At 42.0% G+C, this 18,579-nt stretch overlaps 2 protein-coding genes and 1 long non-coding RNA gene across 3 annotated transcripts in view; 1 reads left to right on the forward strand and 2 right to left on the reverse strand.

Annotated features, from left to right (window-relative positions):
• Positions 1-745: 745 nt before the first annotated feature.
• LOC134867851 (uncharacterized) lies at positions 746-3,342 on the reverse strand. Its single transcript, XR_010166190.1, has 3 exons — positions 3,235-3,342; positions 1,696-1,749; positions 746-863 (listed from the first exon to the last, which is right to left on the reverse strand). It is a non-coding gene; the product is annotated as an uncharacterized LOC134867851 (long non-coding RNA).
• On the forward strand, positions 2,693-11,516 carry sec22a (SEC22 homolog A, vesicle trafficking protein). Its single transcript, XM_063888712.1, has 7 exons — positions 2,693-2,794; positions 4,429-4,639; positions 6,041-6,204; positions 6,691-6,870; positions 7,832-7,950; positions 9,097-9,162; positions 9,816-11,516. The coding sequence occupies exons 2-7, from the start codon at positions 4,458-4,460 to the stop codon at positions 10,014-10,016; spliced, it is 912 nt and encodes a 303-aa protein (XP_063744782.1). The 5' UTR covers positions 2,693-2,794; positions 4,429-4,457; the 3' UTR covers positions 10,017-11,516.
• Positions 11,517-14,728: 3,212 nt separating this feature from the next.
• adcy5 (adenylate cyclase 5) overlaps positions 14,729-18,579 on the reverse strand; it is a 66,660-nt gene continuing 62,809 nt past the window's right edge. The window contains exon 21 of the mRNA XM_063887520.1: positions 14,729-17,441. Within this exon, the coding sequence (XP_063743590.1) occupies positions 17,310-17,441 (132 nt within the window). The 3' untranslated portion in view covers positions 14,729-17,309. The remainder of the gene's footprint in view (positions 17,442-18,579) is intronic.

Below are 18,579 nucleotides of genomic sequence, written 5' to 3' on the forward strand. Positions count from 1 at the left end.
GGAAGTCCGACCCAACATGGAGGGGACCTTACATTAAAACACTTTCAACACAAACCAATTAAGGCAATCAGGTCAACAGGGTCATGCAATTAAAGAAATGCAGTATAAGGTCATTTCTAAAGACAAATAAAGAAGAAGAAGAAGAAGAAGAAGAAGAAGAAGAAGAAGAAGAAGACATACTTTATTAATCCCTTACAGGGAAATTGCTTTCTCTACTCTGTTGTGTTGACACACGTTAAACACACAGAGGATATACATGCACACACACAGAGGATATACATGCACACACAACCACATGCAGAGGAGAGGTGGCAGAGCAGAGAGGCAGCCAGGTACCCGGCGCCAAGGGAGCAGATAGAGGTTAGGTGCCTTGCTCAAGGGCACCTCGGCAGTGGCCTAGGAGGAGAACTGGCACCTCTCCAGCTACCAGCTCACTCCATATAACATAACATATCTTCATATAAAGACAATTACAAACAAATGCAAAGAAGTATGGAAGTCATGGAAAAAAGGGCTTCATTTTATTAGATTAGATTAGATTTATTGTCCCCAGGGGGAAAGTCATTTTCGCAGCAGTGTACATGGACAAAATATGCAACAACAACAACAACAACACAACAACAGTTAGCAACACATGTGGCATATACACTCAGCAAGGCTTGTTATTTAAGGCTGCAGGAATCAAGCGAGTCCTTCTGGATTTCGATGTTCTATACCTACGCCCTAACTGAGTAGGCGTGTGATATCCAGCTCTGTTGTGGTTGCGATGCGTGAGATGGCCCTCTTGTTCAGCACTGTGAGGTTTATCGGAGCGGCAAAATATTCCGGTCTGATGCTGCTGTAGACCAAAAGCAAGTCTCCATCTGTGCAAGATTATAAAAAACAAGTTTGATGATTGTGTCTCAGTGAACATGATCGCCTCAGTGGTTCTCAAAGCTAGTTTTAAATATGTTTTACTGTCTAAATAGAGTGGTGGTCGTACTGAACGATTTTTGAACACCTGTCAACATTACAGGCAACACTTTATATGTTCATGGTTACACTTCTCTTAATTACATGTGCCTTCTGATTAAATATGCAGTAAGTCTCCTCTGGTTCCATTCACTGAATCATTGCTGCTGTACTGCTGGAGTACATATAGGATTGTGGATTCTGATTCTGTCATGTATATCTTTGACGCTCTCTAGGTGTATATCTCCGGTGCAATGCCTTAATAACCTGCTGCTGCTGTAGCATAACACATTCCCAGTTTTGGATCCATGAAATACATCTCAGTATTTATCTATTTATTTATATTGATTCTCACCCAAACATGTAGTCCCTTAAACATCTATTTTTATACATTTCTGTCAAATTCCTGAAGACATTCTGCTGCAGTTGTACTTTTTTAGTTGTTGTCATACTCCTCAAGAGTTGCTAAGCTCAAAGTTGAAATGTATAATGATGACATCTGGAGAAGGAGACATTCTCAGAGCGTTTTGAATGCTTGTGTTTCTGTTCCTCTGTGACAGTGTGAGTGACGGCGCTGCCTCTCCACACCTGACACTCTCTGCACTAAACACTCGCTGAGACCTGTGGCTATTCATCAACCTGTCAGCAGCAGCAGACATCCATCATCCACACACACACACACACACACACACATTGAGCCACAGGGAGACGTTATGGGCATGTATGAAGGATGAGCCCACTAACCATCTCTGCTTTGTTTTTATTTCCTCTCGCCACAGATGTGTTTTCTTCCATATTCTAGTATGAAAATAGAAAGAGAAAAAGCTGATGTCAGTAGATGGCCTATTTCAGGTCTGTGTGGAGCACTAATGCTCTGCACACTCTGGATACTCATTATTCATCTTTTATGTTATTTTAATTTTAACATAAAAAACATTTTGGTCTCAGATGCTTCGGAGAGAGGGGCTCATTTGTTGCCAGCTTCCAGTGGGAAAGTAGCAACTGGAGCAGGGAGAGAGGAAAGAATAAAAAGATAATGAAAATGTAAATTATGAAACATAGAATCTATCATAAACGTAATGAGCTCATGAATATTAACAAGCTCGGTTAAAGGGAGATATACTGCAGTAGAACAGTATTTACTGTGTACCCACCTTGTTGGACTAGTAGTAGTTTGAATATAATGTATTTTCTACAGAGCAATATCTCTTTTACCAGCTTGCACGTTTTGTTTTATGCTGTCCTGTCTGAGCTTTAAGACGCTGACTGTGCAATTGCAATGTCCACAGTTTGAGATGACCTTGAGTTCAATGTTATTTTTAGCTCATATCTGCCATTGACTGTGGGAGGTATCATATACCCAGAGAGAAAATGTAGATGTTACAGCAGCACAAATACATATCCACATAAATAACAAAGAATATACATACTTATATAAATAATAAATCAATTCAAATGTAAGGAAGAGGATAAGGGCCACATGAGAAAGAATGTTGGGGATATGACCAAAAGTTTAAAAACCCTGATGTGTGAATCTCAGAATTCTGAAGAAAAAGAGTGAGACATCTGAGAATTACGTCATCATTTGGAGAAAAAAGTCCGAAATTTCCTGACAATCTCAGGAAAACCCCCAACAAGTATGGTAAGGTTTAAAAATAATTGTGGTCCTTCTCCTTCAGCTACAAATCAGCCTCCTTTAAAAAAAAAATCTGTGATCCGTGCCCACTTTACCCACAATGCACAGCGAGCAGCCACGTAAACAGAGCTGCTAGCTGCCTCTTCTCTCTGCTAAGTGTCACATCTGCTCTACTTCAGATGTACAAATGATGCAACACTCGTTTAGGTAGGTGTTAAATCCCTCACAAAATATCCCACTTTGTCAGACATGTGTGTGTTATTTTTCATTATAACTTACTACTGAGTTTTAGCTACGCAGAGGAGCTAGCTGTTAGCTCGCCAGCCTAAGCTAACGTTAGCTGTAAGGAAACGTTGGTGAAGAAGCTAAAGCAGTTAGCCGCTAACAGTGACTGGCTGGCTGACATGGTCGAATGTTTGCTCGTTTTATTATTATATTTACTAGCTGGTTACATTTTAAACAAACGATGCAAAACGTGTCATGTGTAGATAGCACGAGTTTTTAAAACGGATGTAAACAAAGCTAACATTGCTCCTTGGCTTCTATTATATGCTAAGCTATCTAGCATACACGTATTTTCTTTGTGAAACCGTCGGCGTTTCGTCTTCCTGCTCTTTTAGTTAATCAACCAATAATTATTACTGAACCAATGAGGCTGAGACATGTTCATGTTTTGCCACCCGTGTGCTGAAATCTGGTCGTGCCTCTTCTTCCTCCCAACGCCCCTTCAGTCAGTCTGTGTTGCTGTCCATGGTCCTGACACACAACCACCGACATCTCCACATCCTTATTAAAAACAGCACAGGTCTATGGCATTAACATTATGCCACTGACAGTAACATGTAGTGAGGCCCAAGAGGCGTGTCTATGTTCCTGGCATCCCATAATGTTCCCCAGCTTAGTGTCCTCTTTTAAATGGCTCATTAAGGAGACCTTTAATGGTTTATGTTCTCAGCTATGCTCTGTTTTATCCAAGGCTAAGTGTTCAATGTATCCCTGGGTCATTTATGTTGAACTCACCACCCTACAGATAAAACCCCCCTGATCCTTTACTCCTCCTTAAAACGTAGGCCGTCAAATGGCACACTTTATTGAGATTTATACACCGCAGGGATCGTATGGATTTTTGTGATTTACCTGCATTTGAAATCTTCTTTCTCATACAGTGGGAACAATGGGAAGACACGGCTGAGGCGTAAGCAGCTTGTAAAGATTAGGCAAGAAGCTACAGTTTATTACAATGATTAATAATATTAAAGGACATAAAACATCCCCAGATACCCAGGCTCATGCATTCCTAATTGCAGAATTCACTGCACACTGTTTTAAAGTTCTCTGCTACCAACGAGAATATTCCAATTTAAATTGTTGGTGCTGGATTGACAGTGATCCCTTGCTTGACAGCCGGGTTTTATAGAGATTTTGCGAAAATGTCAATTAGGCAGGAAGTTGATTGGGTTGCTTAACACAGAATTTGCAGTGTGAATAAAAAACATAAGCATTTTTTGCAGACTGCAGTGTGAGTAACAAACATTAAAGGAGCATTGTTTTTTGAAATTCATTTAAAAACGTTAGAGAATCTGCTGCTGAATGACATAAAGAAATATCAAATCTTGTTTTTGGTTTTAACGATTGTTAAACGATCACAATAAGGGCAGATATTCAGTTTTGTTTTGGAGAATTATTGCAGCTATACCATGCCCAATTTTATTTAGACATGTATTTAAACTAAATGCTTGCTTCACAGTTTGAATGAAGAGCCTTATATTGAACCGTAGCATCAGATATGGTTGCCTCACACTCAACAAGCTTTCTTCCCTCTTTAATTCTCATGTCTGCAGGGCTTCAGTGAGTTTGCCAGAGCTGTAAGATGTCGATGGTGTTGTTCGCCTCGGTGGTGCGGGTCGGGGATGGCCTGCCTCTCTCTGCATCCACTGACTACGAGCAGGACAAAGAGCTTCAGGAAACCAAGAAGAACATCAAGGGGCTCTCCAAGAAACTCGGCCAGTTCCCTGACCGCTGCACGCTGAAGGCTGGACCATTCAATGTCAAGTAGGTCACTTGAGATGTCGAGTGTTTGGTTGTTTAAAGTCACCCTTATATTCAAGATATCATTCAAACAGGCACAATAAACACAGTATATCAAGCCTTTATACACTCTGAAATGTGGATAGCTCTTTGTTCTTGTTGCATAGCAGCGGTATTTATACTATTATGAAATATATTTTCAACAAAGTACTGTTTAGAGATTTAACTTTATAGATTTGACAAGCATGGGTGATTACACTGTCAGCCGCTGACAGCTTGTCTGCTCTGTTTCTGACCCTCTAACACAACTTTGATGGAAAAATGCTTTTTAATTTGAGTGATTTGACAGCTACGGCCTCATTTGAGGTGTCAAATTGTTTCTAAAAGGCCCGCTGGTGCTTTGGGAAATGCTTTGAAACGCTCCCGAGCTCTGTTTGTGAAGAGCTAATTAGACTTATTAAGACAGAGGACGTGAACTCACAAGAAACTCATCAATGAGCCAGCGACAAAAAGCAGCATCTCCTTTGATAAGATTCTCTTTCATCAGTCAGAGCCTGGAGCGTTTGAAGTGGGTCAGAAGACGCTAAAGGTCAGGAGGAGGGAGGCGGTATTTGGAGCCACAGGTTAATCTGTTCTGCGATACTCTGGGATGACTGCTGTTGGTCTTTGTCATGAAAGCAGGAGGATAATCGCTGTGTCGTTCTGCATAATAATTAGTAATCAGTGACGTTAATAGCCAGTAATTTAGACGTTTAAGGAACACAAGACAACTCAATCCGTGGATGCTTTTTTGGACGACTTTTCAGATTTGAACTATGATATGTTTCCTTTCTTGTTTTAATTGTGTTCTGTAACTGTGGTGCGGCATATCTTGGCCAGGACTGTCTCCTAAAAGAGATATTTAATCTTAAATAATACAAAAATAAACAACGTTGATGTTGTGCTTTAACTAAGGGGTATTTCAGCTCCATCCCTGATTGCTGAAAGCACCATTGTCCGATCGCTGCGTCTATTTGAAACACTTTCTCTGTTCAGGAAGCATCTCTGCTCCTCTGCCAAAGCCTCCTCTTCCTGTTGGACACTAAACGCTCCCATCCATCTGCGCTGTTTGTTGACATACATATTTCGCATCAATTTAGATGTTGCTGTCGTGGTGAGAGCCAAAAGAGAGATTCCCTGCCAAGGTTCATGTGAATGTAAAATTGTGTTTAATTAGCTGTGTGAATTTTAGGCCTGAATGTGTTTGTTCTCTGTTTAGAGCGGCAGCAGCCAGCCGAATGAAAATGCTGTTGGGTTTTTCTTTTATTATCCGCTGAGTATTCAGCCTGGTGTCCTAATTACAAGTTCCCAGGGTTTCTGTCACGAGAAAGGAGTGCAGTGAATTAAAACCAGTAGTGTGTGTGTGTGTGTGTGTGTGTGTTTCAGTTTTACTAGCGCGCTGGGTGTCGGATACTTGATGGTGTGCACCGCCAGCTACCCCAACGTGCTCGCCTTCTGCTTCCTGGACGAGCTGCAGAAGGAGTTCATCGTCACCTATGACCCAAAGCGAATCAAAAACGCCGTGCGGCCGTACTCCTTCATTGAATTCGGTGAGCTGCACTGTGTTTAAAAAACGCATTTCAGATACTTTTCAGACTTAATATCTCAAACCCACAGATATTTAAATTCAAATCATTTAAAAATTCTCTCAATTTAAAAGCTAAAACCAGAAAGTGTTTGACATCAAAAATAGATCAATCATAGACATAATCTGTTGACTGCTTTATTTCTGAACTATTGAATGAGTGATTTAAATAGTTTTATTCATTCAAACTTATTGTTACGTTCTCTAATTTATTTTATTCATTATTATAATTAATTAATTAGAGTTATTTCTCTTGCCTATTTTAACTCTTTTTAATTTGAAATCCCGTTAATCATGTATTATTATTATCAGCGTGGGACCTGAATAACATTTCTTGTTTTCTGATTCTGAGAAATCTTTATTATTATTATTATTTTTTATCATACAAGCTATCTGTGTCCCTCCCTTATTTTGCCCCCCTGTGTTATCGCCTAACTTCTACCTCCATCAGACACCTTCATCCAGAAGACGAAGCAGCGCTACAACAGCCCGCGCTCGCTCTCCACCAAGATCAACCTGTCCGACATGCAGACGGAGATCAAGCTGCGGCCGCCGTACCAGCTCTCTGCGGACGACCTGCGCAGCGTCAACGGGTTCTCGCCGCACAAATCCTCCAAATACGAAGGCATCGGTAGGACATGAGCTGCAGCCACACACACACACACACACACACACACACACACACACACACACACACACACACACACACACACACACACACACACACACACACACACACACACACACACACACACTTATAATACCTCATTTCCCTTCTGGGGATCAATAACGTGCTATCTTATCTTGCTCTCATTATGGCCACTAATTAACAGGAGTGACATTGGTCCTTGTAACGCAATGACACAGAAGGGTCACGGGTGATTTCCTCACAATGATGTATTATATACTGCAGCAGTAAAGGACCTGTTCTGTGGCACCTTCGTACAGTTCAGGACCAGTTCACACAAAACTTCTAGGCTCTTCCAAGTGCTCTTGGTTCTGTTTAAAGGTGCAGCATAGAAGGTGTATTTTTCCGTCCTGTATTGTAATTGAGTGCATCAACGGAAAAGAGTTGTGTTCAGAAACCCCTTCGCTCAGTCGGGCGGCTCCACTGCTGCTCTGTGTCTCGGCCTCTCATACCGTCACACCTCAGCCCCCACCCCCAGGCTAAGCGGTGCCTCCCTGGGTCACTGGGAGCTGCCGTGTTCCTCCTGACATCCTGCTCTCCACGCTTTGTTCGCTCTCTGTTGGTTGCCCTTGCCACTCTGAGTTTTCCGGAGAACATAAATCATTTCATCCTGAGGGAGGAAGTATGCTAATTCATAACAGCGATGCATCACTCTCTCTTTACTGTGCCAGAATATATTTTGAAGTTGTGAGAAGATTTAAAAAGCAGGGAATGTGTGGCTTATCTTTGCTGTCCAAGGATTTATTCCTTTATCCTGCACATTATAGTCTTCATAAGTAATGACAGCTCAGGAAATGTCTGTTTTATCCTCTGGAAAGGAGATCATTCTTCATGTTTTTGTAGTTCATTTGTCATGCAGATTGTGTTTAGCCTGTAATAATGCGGTGTCCTTTCTTTCTTGCAGCTCCCACACAGATGCTGGACCCGGTGACGCTCCCCGGCATCGTCTCCTGTGTGCTCAGCGTCCTCTGTGGGGGCCTCAACCTGCTGCGGGGGGTGCACGCTATAGAGAGCATAATGCAGGTGAGCACCAAAAGGAGAGCATTCAAACTGTGGAGTTCTGGTTTTCCTATGACCTTGGATTTCTTTTTTATCTGTGTGTGCCAAAATAAAGTCAAATAGCACAGCCAGGCCGTTCAAAAGAAACCCAAAATCTGAAGGTTATTTGTGCAGAGCAATCTGTACAAGGATTAAGTAAACTCTTTGCACCCTTTAAAGTTCACAAAGCCTCCCTGTAGTTCAACTTGTGCCATGAATCACTGTAGTTTTTACTGTGGTGGTCGAATTCCTTTATGAATTAAGACCAGGCTCATCGCTGTCCCATAGAAGAGTCCGTGCCGAAGTTCAGGTTAAACATGTTTCACAAATTAAACCAACAAGAACTGAAGTCGGACCATATGAGCGACAGAAGATATCAGAGCTAGGCTCACCCTCGTTAAAATTCCAAAACTCCCACAGACAACGGCCTGTGACATCTCCTGCCAATTACCAAATAATGATATTAATAAAGCAATACGCCAACTGTACATTCTGGCTCCTATAACTACAAGACAGTAATTGTGTCACAAATAAAGCTGGTTAATAACTTTCAAGATCAGCATTTTCTACCTCTTCCGGCTGCTTTCTTGTTTGTGCACTTTTTAATTGTTTAAAACGGTCTCCCAGAGGTTGTCACATCGGTTCTGTCTCCCTGTGACCTCTGATTTATTTCCTTAGCTTCGGCTGTCAATCATAACAAACTCAGGCGACGAGGTGCGTTGGATGACGGCAGGCAGATGTTCAGACAGATTTGAAACAAAGATCAATGTCAAACTTATTTGAAAAATCAGGAAAAAGTAAAACAATCTGTCAAAAGCTTTTCCAACCTGTCTGCTGGTTGCATCAATCTCACTTTACAGAGGCGCTCTCTGACTCAGCTTCTGTCGTGCATCATTTTAGTTTCTCTCGTGCAATGACAGAATATAACTGACAGGAAGTGTGCCCCTACTTTAGGTTCACAAATAAACTACCAGAGGATTTGTATTTTGTATTTTGCTTCATGCCGTCCATTCTGCTCCTTGATGTCCCTTAGATTAAAGTAAATTTTAAAAATGAATTTGTCGTTAGTTTTCTGAAGGCTCGTCTAGACATCGTCTAAAAAAAATTCCCTTTTCTGTTTCCTGCGTGCAGAACGACGACGAGGACTTTAATTATGTGATTGCCTTCTTCCTGGGCACAGCAGCCTGTCTGTATCAGGTAAGTGATCGCCTGCTGTGGGGTGGGGTGGGTGGGGGGGGGGGAGGGCAGCCCATCACCGGCTGACTGGCTGACTGGCTGACTGGCTGACTAACAGCTCTGCACTTTACAGCTCAGCAGCCTGTCAGCTAGACTAACATTAGAAAAAAAAGCCGCCCAACTACCTCCTCTAAAACATTTCCATCAGCTGCTTTCTGCTGAATGCAGCTGTGCAGGCCGGTCGACTGATGAAGAGGAGCGCCGTTATCAGAGGGGAATTACTGACTGAGCTTATTGTCCCGTAAAGGACATGCATGATGAAGACGTCACTGCTTAAAGAGGCTATGCTTTCGGAATTGAAGTAATTGACGTCTGCAAAGGCTAAAATCACAGAGTTCCCTCCCTCCAAACTCCTCCATTGGACTCCTTTTGTTTACTTTTGCACATAATGACATCATTATGTAACACTGGCTGCAAGATTCTCTCATTCATCACACACATTGTACGTGATAGGCTAAGGGGCGGAACATCTCTAAGTGGTTGACAAATCACAACAGAGCTGGCCAATGGGTTCTGGTTTCAGACAGAGGGTGAAAAGGGGTTTTTGAACATTAAAGCATGGAGACATGTCCCAGTGAAATACGTCTTCTCTAATGCAACTCTTCTCCTTTCAGTGCTTCCTGTTTGCCTACTTCTCCGTCTGGAGGAACAGTAAGTCCTTCCTGGCGTTTGCACTCATCTGCCTGTCCAACATGTATCTGTATGAACTGAGGAACATGTGGCAGATCCTCTTCCACGTGGCGGTGGGCGCCTTCATGACCCTGCAGATCAGACTGAGGCAGCCGCAGGGCAAAGCGCCGGACTACAACGTCTGACCAAGACCCGAGACACTGAGAACCAGTCTTCCGTCAGATGTCCTTTGGAACACAGCGGAGGCAGCACTGCGCACACACAAACAATCCTCCACGTTCAGGAAGGGGAACCAGGACAAACAGCTGCACCAGTGCACTGATCTCAGAGAGGATTTGGAGGAGTTCTGCCTGAACCCTTCATGGAGGTTATGGGTTAATTTGGGAAGGCGTCACACCCCCACCATTGTCTGATCAAATGATTTGCTTTGACTTCCTTTCAATGCAGCCAGGAGTTGAATCCGAGTCCTGCATGTGTCCAAACTCCTCCTTCTCCTCCTGCACCCCCACTCCTGTTCTGCACACATGCAGAGGTGTATCCAGAGGTTTTAGAGCTCATCTGATGTAGTTTTATCAGAAGAAGTTTCAATTCTCCACTAGGTTTTAACTTACAGGGAACTTGCCGAGGTGTTTTGGTGCATAAAATAACAAATACACATATAAGATGGAATGAAAATAGAAGTTCAGTGATGAAAAAACTCATGAGCATAAATGTAGAATTTTAAATTCAAACACATTCATGAGCGCTTCAGAAACTCCCGCTACGGACACATTAATGTTCAATATCCAGTCCTAAGGTAACCCTAGACGCATGATGGACAGGTGAAATTAAACACCTTGAAATCTCTCATTTTTGTTTACATTTAGGGCTCATTATTACCTCCTTATCTCCTCCTGTTACATTCACTCACGTACTCGACGCGGTGCAGGACTCTGGTTTAGATCTTGGTTTTAAACTATGCAATGCTGCCTTGTGTATGTCTGTGTGTGTTAGTGTGTGTGCGTGTGTGTGTGTGCGTGTGCGCGTGGTCCTCATCTCAGTATTGTTGTGTTCAGGAGCCAATGCCAGTATTGTTTTCCAGATGTGTCATTTTTTGCTATTTATTAACCGACTGATTCAGTGACATGTGGTCGAGGTGTGTGATGTTGGATGACTTGTTCAGTTTTCCTGAAGCACCTCCTGCTCCAGTTTACACACAAACAGTCTGCAGGCACTCGAGTGTGAGCGCACACACGTGTCAAGTGTTCATAAACAGGTCTGGGACGCAGAGCTGTGTTTTCCAGGCCAGAGGCAGCTCAGAGCATCTGATCAGCCTGTGGCTTGATCCTCTTCGAGATCCTTTGGGTCGGAAATGGTTTGCCAACACTCTGAGACTAAAAACTGAGTCTCTCCCCCTCTGCCTGTGTGATGCATACTATCACAGCACTCACTCTCAGTCTATTAAAGGGGCTCTATTGTGCTTTCCTTTAGTGTGTTATACAGGTTTTAATGCATGTAAATGGTCTGCAAAGGCTAACATCTCAAAGTTCCCTCCTTCCAAACGCCTCCGTTAGACTCCTTTGTTTACTTCCGGATCATAGTGACGTCATTATGTAAAACACGCGCTTCTATTGGCTAGCGCTCTAACACATTGGACGATAGGCTAAGGGGCAGGACATCTCTAATCACCAACCACTCAGAGCAGACTTGGGGAAAACTAAAGCAGTTTTTAAACATTAAGGAAGTAACCCTGTAACCGTAGAGGAACAAAATAAAGTGTGAACCTCACGATGAGCAGAATAGGGCCCCTTTAAAGTGCGTAGATGCCACGTTTATCGTTGTTAGGCAGTTTAAGAATTGTTCTGGGAATTATGGAAGGAATTCCTGTGGCAGTTCAACAAATGCCCGCAAAGAGCTGGAGTTTTTATTGTTCATGAGAAGCACGACTGTCGTGCCAGTAGCGTCATAACGTCTCCTCTGGAAAATGTTAAAAGTGAAAAGGGAGAATAGCTATGCAGCTCAGCTCCACATCCATCTGGCATCTGCACTACACATCTGTCCTGGGACACTTGGTATGATTCACCCGGCTCTCTGAATGTTATTTCCAACAGCATCAGCAGCACCACACCTACATGACCTAATCGCTGCTTTTCACAACATGGCTCGGACCCCCTCCACTGGCTCTGTTTCACATTCTCCTCTTTTCTGCAGCCGTTACTGAAAATCTGTGTTTGGTCGAAAATGAATGTGATCATTTTTTTTAAAGTATGTTTTTTTTTTACTAATTTTCCTGCTTTTTTATTTGAACCTTAAGTGGAAACAATGCCTCTTTAAACATCCAGTTACAAGACAAGGTGTCTAACATAACATCTGATGTCAAATTGAGGAAATAATGTGTTGTAAAAACCGGATTGAAGGCATATCTAAGGTTTGTTTCTGCGATATGCTCCTCTTAAACCCACTTGAATCATATCTCCTCCTGTAATTGTCTCTGAACTCGACCATGGAGCATTAAAGACATCTTGGACATTACCATAACAATGACATCCCTTTTCTTTGACACTGATTGTGGTCCTTTCATCGGGGCTTAATGAGCTGTGGGATGAGATCTGATGCTGTGTTTCTGAAAAAAAAAAAAGGGATGAGGATTCAAAGCATCCTGTGATAAGGAGGGGATATAATGTAATGAACACATTTAGCTAACCTTAAGAGCTGCAGCCTCCAGCGGTTTGCCTCGTGATCAGAGGCCGCTCAGGTAATGCTACAAGAGGTATTATGAACATGATTCTAATGGATGTTATTTGCTGGAGTCTCATTATAAGGAACAGCAATTTCCTCCAGATGTAGATTTTCATGACAAATAACAGCTGAAGGTGTAAATTGAATACTTGAAACACAAATCCTACCCAACATGCAACAGGTGAATGTCAGCAGTGATTGTGTTTCTGTGGCACTCACTCAGGGAGGATTTTTCTGAAAAGGTCAGAATCGTTAAAAATGAGGATTGTATTTGCTGTAGTTTCCCGGAGAGGCGCCTGCAGTATATTGGACCTTTACTCATTTAATAATCCTAAAGATACTTAATTTAAATGGAGATCATTTCATTTAAATAGCTGTCCAGCACTGCTGCTAACAAGTTTATTTAATCACCCAAAACCCCGTCATTAATCCCTGGTGTAATGACTCCTATATAAACACACATATTAAAACTGGAATAGACGAGGTAACACTCGGGGTGTTAATCAGCAGATTAGCATGCTGCTTCCCGCTCTTCCATCACATAGAAACAGAAATGATGAGGAGGAGAAGACAAAGGACCTCCATGGTTTTAAACCACAGTGACGTAGTGCTGCTGCCATCTGTTGGTGAGCTACGTGAACATGTGAGGTCAGCTCATACTGAGGGCTTTTGAACACTGTCGCACTTCATTTATTACATATTCTGCTCATTCTCAGCTTCATATTTGTATGTGATGTCTCTCCTGGGACATGTCTCCATGCTTTAACGTTCAAAAGCTCTTTATTTTTCTCATACTGCCTGTGCTACAGCAACTCTTTTCACCCTCCGTCTGAATCCAGAGCCCAGTCTGCTCTGATTGGTTATCTGGCCGTCTCGGTTGTGATTGGTCAACCGCTTAGAGATGTCCCGCCCCCTTAGCCTATCAGGTACAAAGTGTGTCCTAGTGACGTCCCTATGCTGCCAACTGTTCTGAGTGAAAGCTTCCTACTACAGTGGAGTGAAGTTTACAGTATTTACTGCAGAACTTATTAAGTACTATTGTGGTGAATCACATCTGTTCAGTTACTCTCTGAGGTCATGGAGAAGATGTCGTTCAGGGGCCATATGGTGGGCAGTCAGATGTTATAATAACCTCCGAAATACGTTAGGGGCCCCTATGAACAGACACATGTCACTTAGTGAGGCATACATTGTCATTGATTACCTCCTGTGAGCACACACACACACATTGGACACGCACACACATGTTCTCCTATAAATGGTATGCACACAGACAGTTCGGGGGGACTTCCACAATTGGCTCTGGGGACCTCGTATCGCCCGTGTTGGTGTATGATACGATGCTGTGGTAATAAACCTTGTTATATACAAGCTGGTGTCTCCGGAGTCTTCTTCATCATCTTCACAAACATCGCTACAAGATATACCTCACTATTAATAATTAAGAAGTATTTTTAAGGTATGATACTTTAGCTATCATGTGCCTAAAACAGTGTGTCACGCTTCTCATCATTCCTCTCCTCTAGGTAATCATACATCCTGCCATATCTACTGTTACTCACTTTGTTATCATGTGCTCCTCTGTCCTTGAAAGAGTACATTCAGTATACAAAAACAATCAGACACAATATTAGCTCTACGTGTTCCAGCTGTTATGAAAACGTAGATGCATCAATAATCATAATGCAGTTTTTAACATAAATTATTCTGAAAGGTGCAACCAAACATAGGGAGTGCTTTATTTGTGGTACTTCCAGTTGATTTGGATTTCAATACTTGTGTTTTAAAAGCCGGACTTTCACTGCTAAGAGTTTATATTTATTAACTTGATATTTTTTACTCAGGTTAAATATCTTCTTCCACCACTGATACTTAACACTAAAAATGCCAAAAGGCCAGAAGTATGTGACGCTGTACATCCATACTGTGTGTGATATTTGAGCATAGATAGATGGACCTGGCTGTGTTTGAATTGGAGGCATTCTCATTTTAAAATATCCGTGCACGCTGCAGAATAAATGTGTCCCTGGATGTTAGCTTGGTTCCCAAACCACAGTGTGTTCACATACCTTTGCTTTTCTGTTAGGGATCAAAGATGAGCTTTTATGCACAAAGCAGGCAGGCAACCATCTAAATCTGTTAGTGAGCAACCAGGGGAAATAATCCAGAGGAAACCCTGTACCTGTGAAACATCTCAGCAGTTTATTTGACTGTAAAAAAAAAAAAAGAGCATAGTGTTTGGCATGACAACAAAAAACAACCCATGGTTTTGACCCTGAAGATGTTCTGTCACAGACTCGATTTTATCTGGAGAAACGAAGAGCAGACGAGCAGACGAGCTCCTCCAACTGAAGAAAGAATACAGCTTACAGCTTCACCTCATCTCCAACCATTTGTGCTTGCTAATGGCACGTTTCTGCACAGTAAAGAGTAGGAAAGAAGGGCTCACATGGGCGCAGAACGACTGGTAGTGGTGTGTGGTAATGGTTCCTGGGTTACAGTACGTTAACGGAACAGAGTGCAAAGTTCATTTCATTCCTCGGTCTCAAAGCAGCAAACGTCTGGAGCAAATGTCAGATTTCTCTTTCACTTTTAGAACTGGAGACCAAATGCAAAATCACCAAGAGTTTTGCTAATGTGTATATTTTATTTATCCCATGAAAGGATCAAAATCATCAAGGTGTGGCCTGTTAACTCCATGTATCGTACCACAGAGCTTAATTGGTTTAGCAATTAAAACAACCTTCCATCGCAGGGCAGTTTGTAAGGATTGGGGATTCAAAAAATAAAATGGAGCAATCTACTCTGAATATTGTACTCTAACTGTCGATGCTTAATTGATAAATAACATAAATATATTCTAATTTTAAATCATGAATTAAAACATTTGAAACGTTTTTGTTATATATTCTTAGCAGCAGCTGCAGTGTGTTTGTCCTGCAGTTTCTGTGGGCTTTTCAAATTATAATTTCCATATTTAATTATCATTTAATGCTTAATTATCTTTTTCATGTATTTATATTTTAGGTTAGCTTTTTGTGCATCATTTTAATTCTAATTCAACTACTTTAATTGATTGCTAACGACTATTCCAAATGTATTAATGGACACTATTTAAAAACATATGAACTTACCTTAGTTACACATTTAGGGCTCCGTACACTGCAGTTATCCCAGTAAATAAATACTCTAACACAGCAAACCACATGTGTTTTTAACCTGAATTAATGCTGAATTTCTTCTGTTTGAGTCACTAATTAATTTAGTTAATCCCACAATACTTTTCTACACCTTTGATGATGGACATGGACAAATCCTTTACTCTTTAGTCTCAAATGTGCTGTATTTCTCTGTCATTTATTTCAGAAACCTGACACTCTTTCCAGACATTGAACTGCTTCCTGTGCTGTGACTGAGCCAAGACAAACAGAACCAGCTGTAGTGTTTGGTAACAACAAATAAAATCTCTGCGAGTTTCGTTTGATGACATGTAGAGTGACGCTGTAATACTGAAGGAAACTGCTCTGATTGGATAACAAAGACAAAGAAAAACCAGCAGGAAAAAAGGGCACATTTCCACATGGGCTCGCCTGTCCCCGTCCACAGGATGAGCGTCACCCCCGCCGTCAGCGTACAGTTCATAGTAAAGGCCTCATCGGAGATCATTGGACATTCATTGGGTCGTACCATCTGATTGAGCAAGCAATAAAAGGGGGGGTTTGTGGAGCGATGTAGCAAAAAAGTGGACGGCTCAAAAGCACTGGAGTGCAACAACACAGATGCACCAGCGTCCTTTAGTGTGTCATTCAAAGTATGCACTCACTCGGTTTGACGTGAACCGCCATCTTGCCTGCAAATGTTTAACTTCCTGCAGATAGGATTTGCAAAATTCTGTGAAAAAAGAGCGGGAAGATAACCAACCCGCTGAAGCTGAATGACACATTAGCTGTGGCGCTATACGCTAAGACCGGGGCGACCGCTTGTGAAGCCCCGACAGGATGCATGTATGTACATCTGGAATACACATTGGTGTTTATAGGTAGCTCTCTAATATATTAATGTACAAAATATAGAATCTTAAAATATCTGGTAGGGTTTGGTGTTCTGGCGTCAGAATACAAAATGTCGAAGATTTAGAAATAAAAAGCTCTTCTTTGACATCCTCTTTGTGTTCGGTGTGTCCGCTGATGTTGCTGTGGTTTCGGACTTTAAACGGAGAAGCGTGCCGCTAACACCGGGGAGCGTTTTCCACCGCCTTTCTGTACCGTTTGTGATCAGATATTGAAGGGAGGGGAGGGGTGCTGCGGTGCCGGGCTGAGTGTCCACACGTTGTACCACGACGACATGGACAGAAATGTGTTGTAACATAAACTCATTCACATAAAACCGTCTGTGTGTCAGCAGGGGGGGGAAAGGCAGAGATTGAAAGACAGGGAATGGCAGGTTTGTCCCAAAACCGTCTGTAAAATCTGAAAGCAAAGGGATATTCCCCCTAACATCTGATGCTCTGATTGGACATTGGACATCTTTGGTCTCAATGGCCGCCTCTCCTCCTTCACAGAGTCTCCTGCGCTGGCTTTAAGCCTCGGGATGATCTTCCTCATCCGTCCCCTGCCGTGGCCTCAGCAGGGTTTTTGAGAATCTGCGCTTTTTTAAATGTATTTTAGTCTCAGTCCGCCGTAGGGTCTGTGAGCCTGCTGGAGGCGGGGAGGGGGTTTAAGGCGCCGACCCCAGTGTGTCTGTCTGTCACTTGGTAGAGGTTAACTGCACGGCGGGGGTCCACTGGTGAGGAAGTAGGTCATCATCTCCCCTTTGCCCTTCACTGTGACCAGCCCTCTGTATTCCAGTGTGTAGTTATAGGAGCTCAGCACCTGGTACAGGTCCGCCGTCACCTGGGGGGGGGGGGGGGGGGGGGGGGGGAGGGGGGGAATGGATTATTTTTAATTCACTTTTTTATGTTTTTAGAATTATTAAGGCTTTGTTTAGCACCTACAGATTCACAGTCAGCATTTATTTGGTGATTAGCCTCCAGAAAATGACATTATTACCAGGCTTGTGCGACGGTATTAAAAAAAGGTAGCCATGTTCTCTTACAGGTAAACACAAAAATATGTAATCAGATTACTCTTATATTTTAAAAATGGGGTTATTAGCAGGATTACGGTCATTAAAAACAACAAAAACACAAATTAATCAGCAATCATTTATCATTTTCTCAATTTAACAAAATATAAAAGGTTCCAAAAACTCAAATTGTGGTTAAAAAAAGTATGAATTTAAATTACATGTACAATTCCTCCACGTTTTTGCTTCACATTAGGTACAGTATGCATGTTGAGCTAAATGATTTACGATAACTTATTTTAAATGGTATTATTGGTTAAAAAAATAAGCATATAATGTGATTATTTCTGCTTCATTAATCACTCTGACCTGTGAAAATAATGACTAGCAGAATAAAAGCCCCTTGGAGCTCTGAAGTTCGCTGCTCGTTTGTATGTGAATACTGAATTATATTTCCCACCAATGGAGGAAATGGATTTACATTCACAGTGTATTTCATGCTCATGAGGGAGCACTGGTGCATATTTGCTAAATGGTTTTTCAGAAGATGCAGTGGAGATGAAATTAAACGTTTCCATCTGCGTTTGAAGCAGCTTTGAGTTTTGGGCTTTAATGATTTCACATCTGATCCGAGCAAAACCAATACGGCCATTTTTAATTAACATTTCATTAACTGGTTAGCCTTTTTACACCTCCAGCCGTCAGCCGGGTCTGAAGGGCAGGTTTGCAGAGCTCAGGCACCTCAGATTCATTTCTAATTTTTGACCAAATTAGCTTCATGCTAATTCCAAAATGGCACAAATGACAGCAGCCCTGAACTCTGTACACGGATTTAATTACTACATTTATTCTGAATATTATGACTTTCCAAAACTAGGTGTGCTGAGATTGTTCCAGGGTCTTTAATGTTTTTAACTTCAGGCAAAAAAAGGAGGGGACAAAGTAAAATTGAAGGCCGCTGATAAA

Source organism: Eleginops maclovinus, chromosome 7 (assembly GCF_036324505.1).
Source record: "Eleginops maclovinus isolate JMC-PN-2008 ecotype Puerto Natales chromosome 7, JC_Emac_rtc_rv5, whole genome shotgun sequence".
In the NCBI taxonomy this organism is placed as follows: Eukaryota; Metazoa; Chordata; class Actinopteri; order Perciformes; family Eleginopidae; genus Eleginops; species Eleginops maclovinus.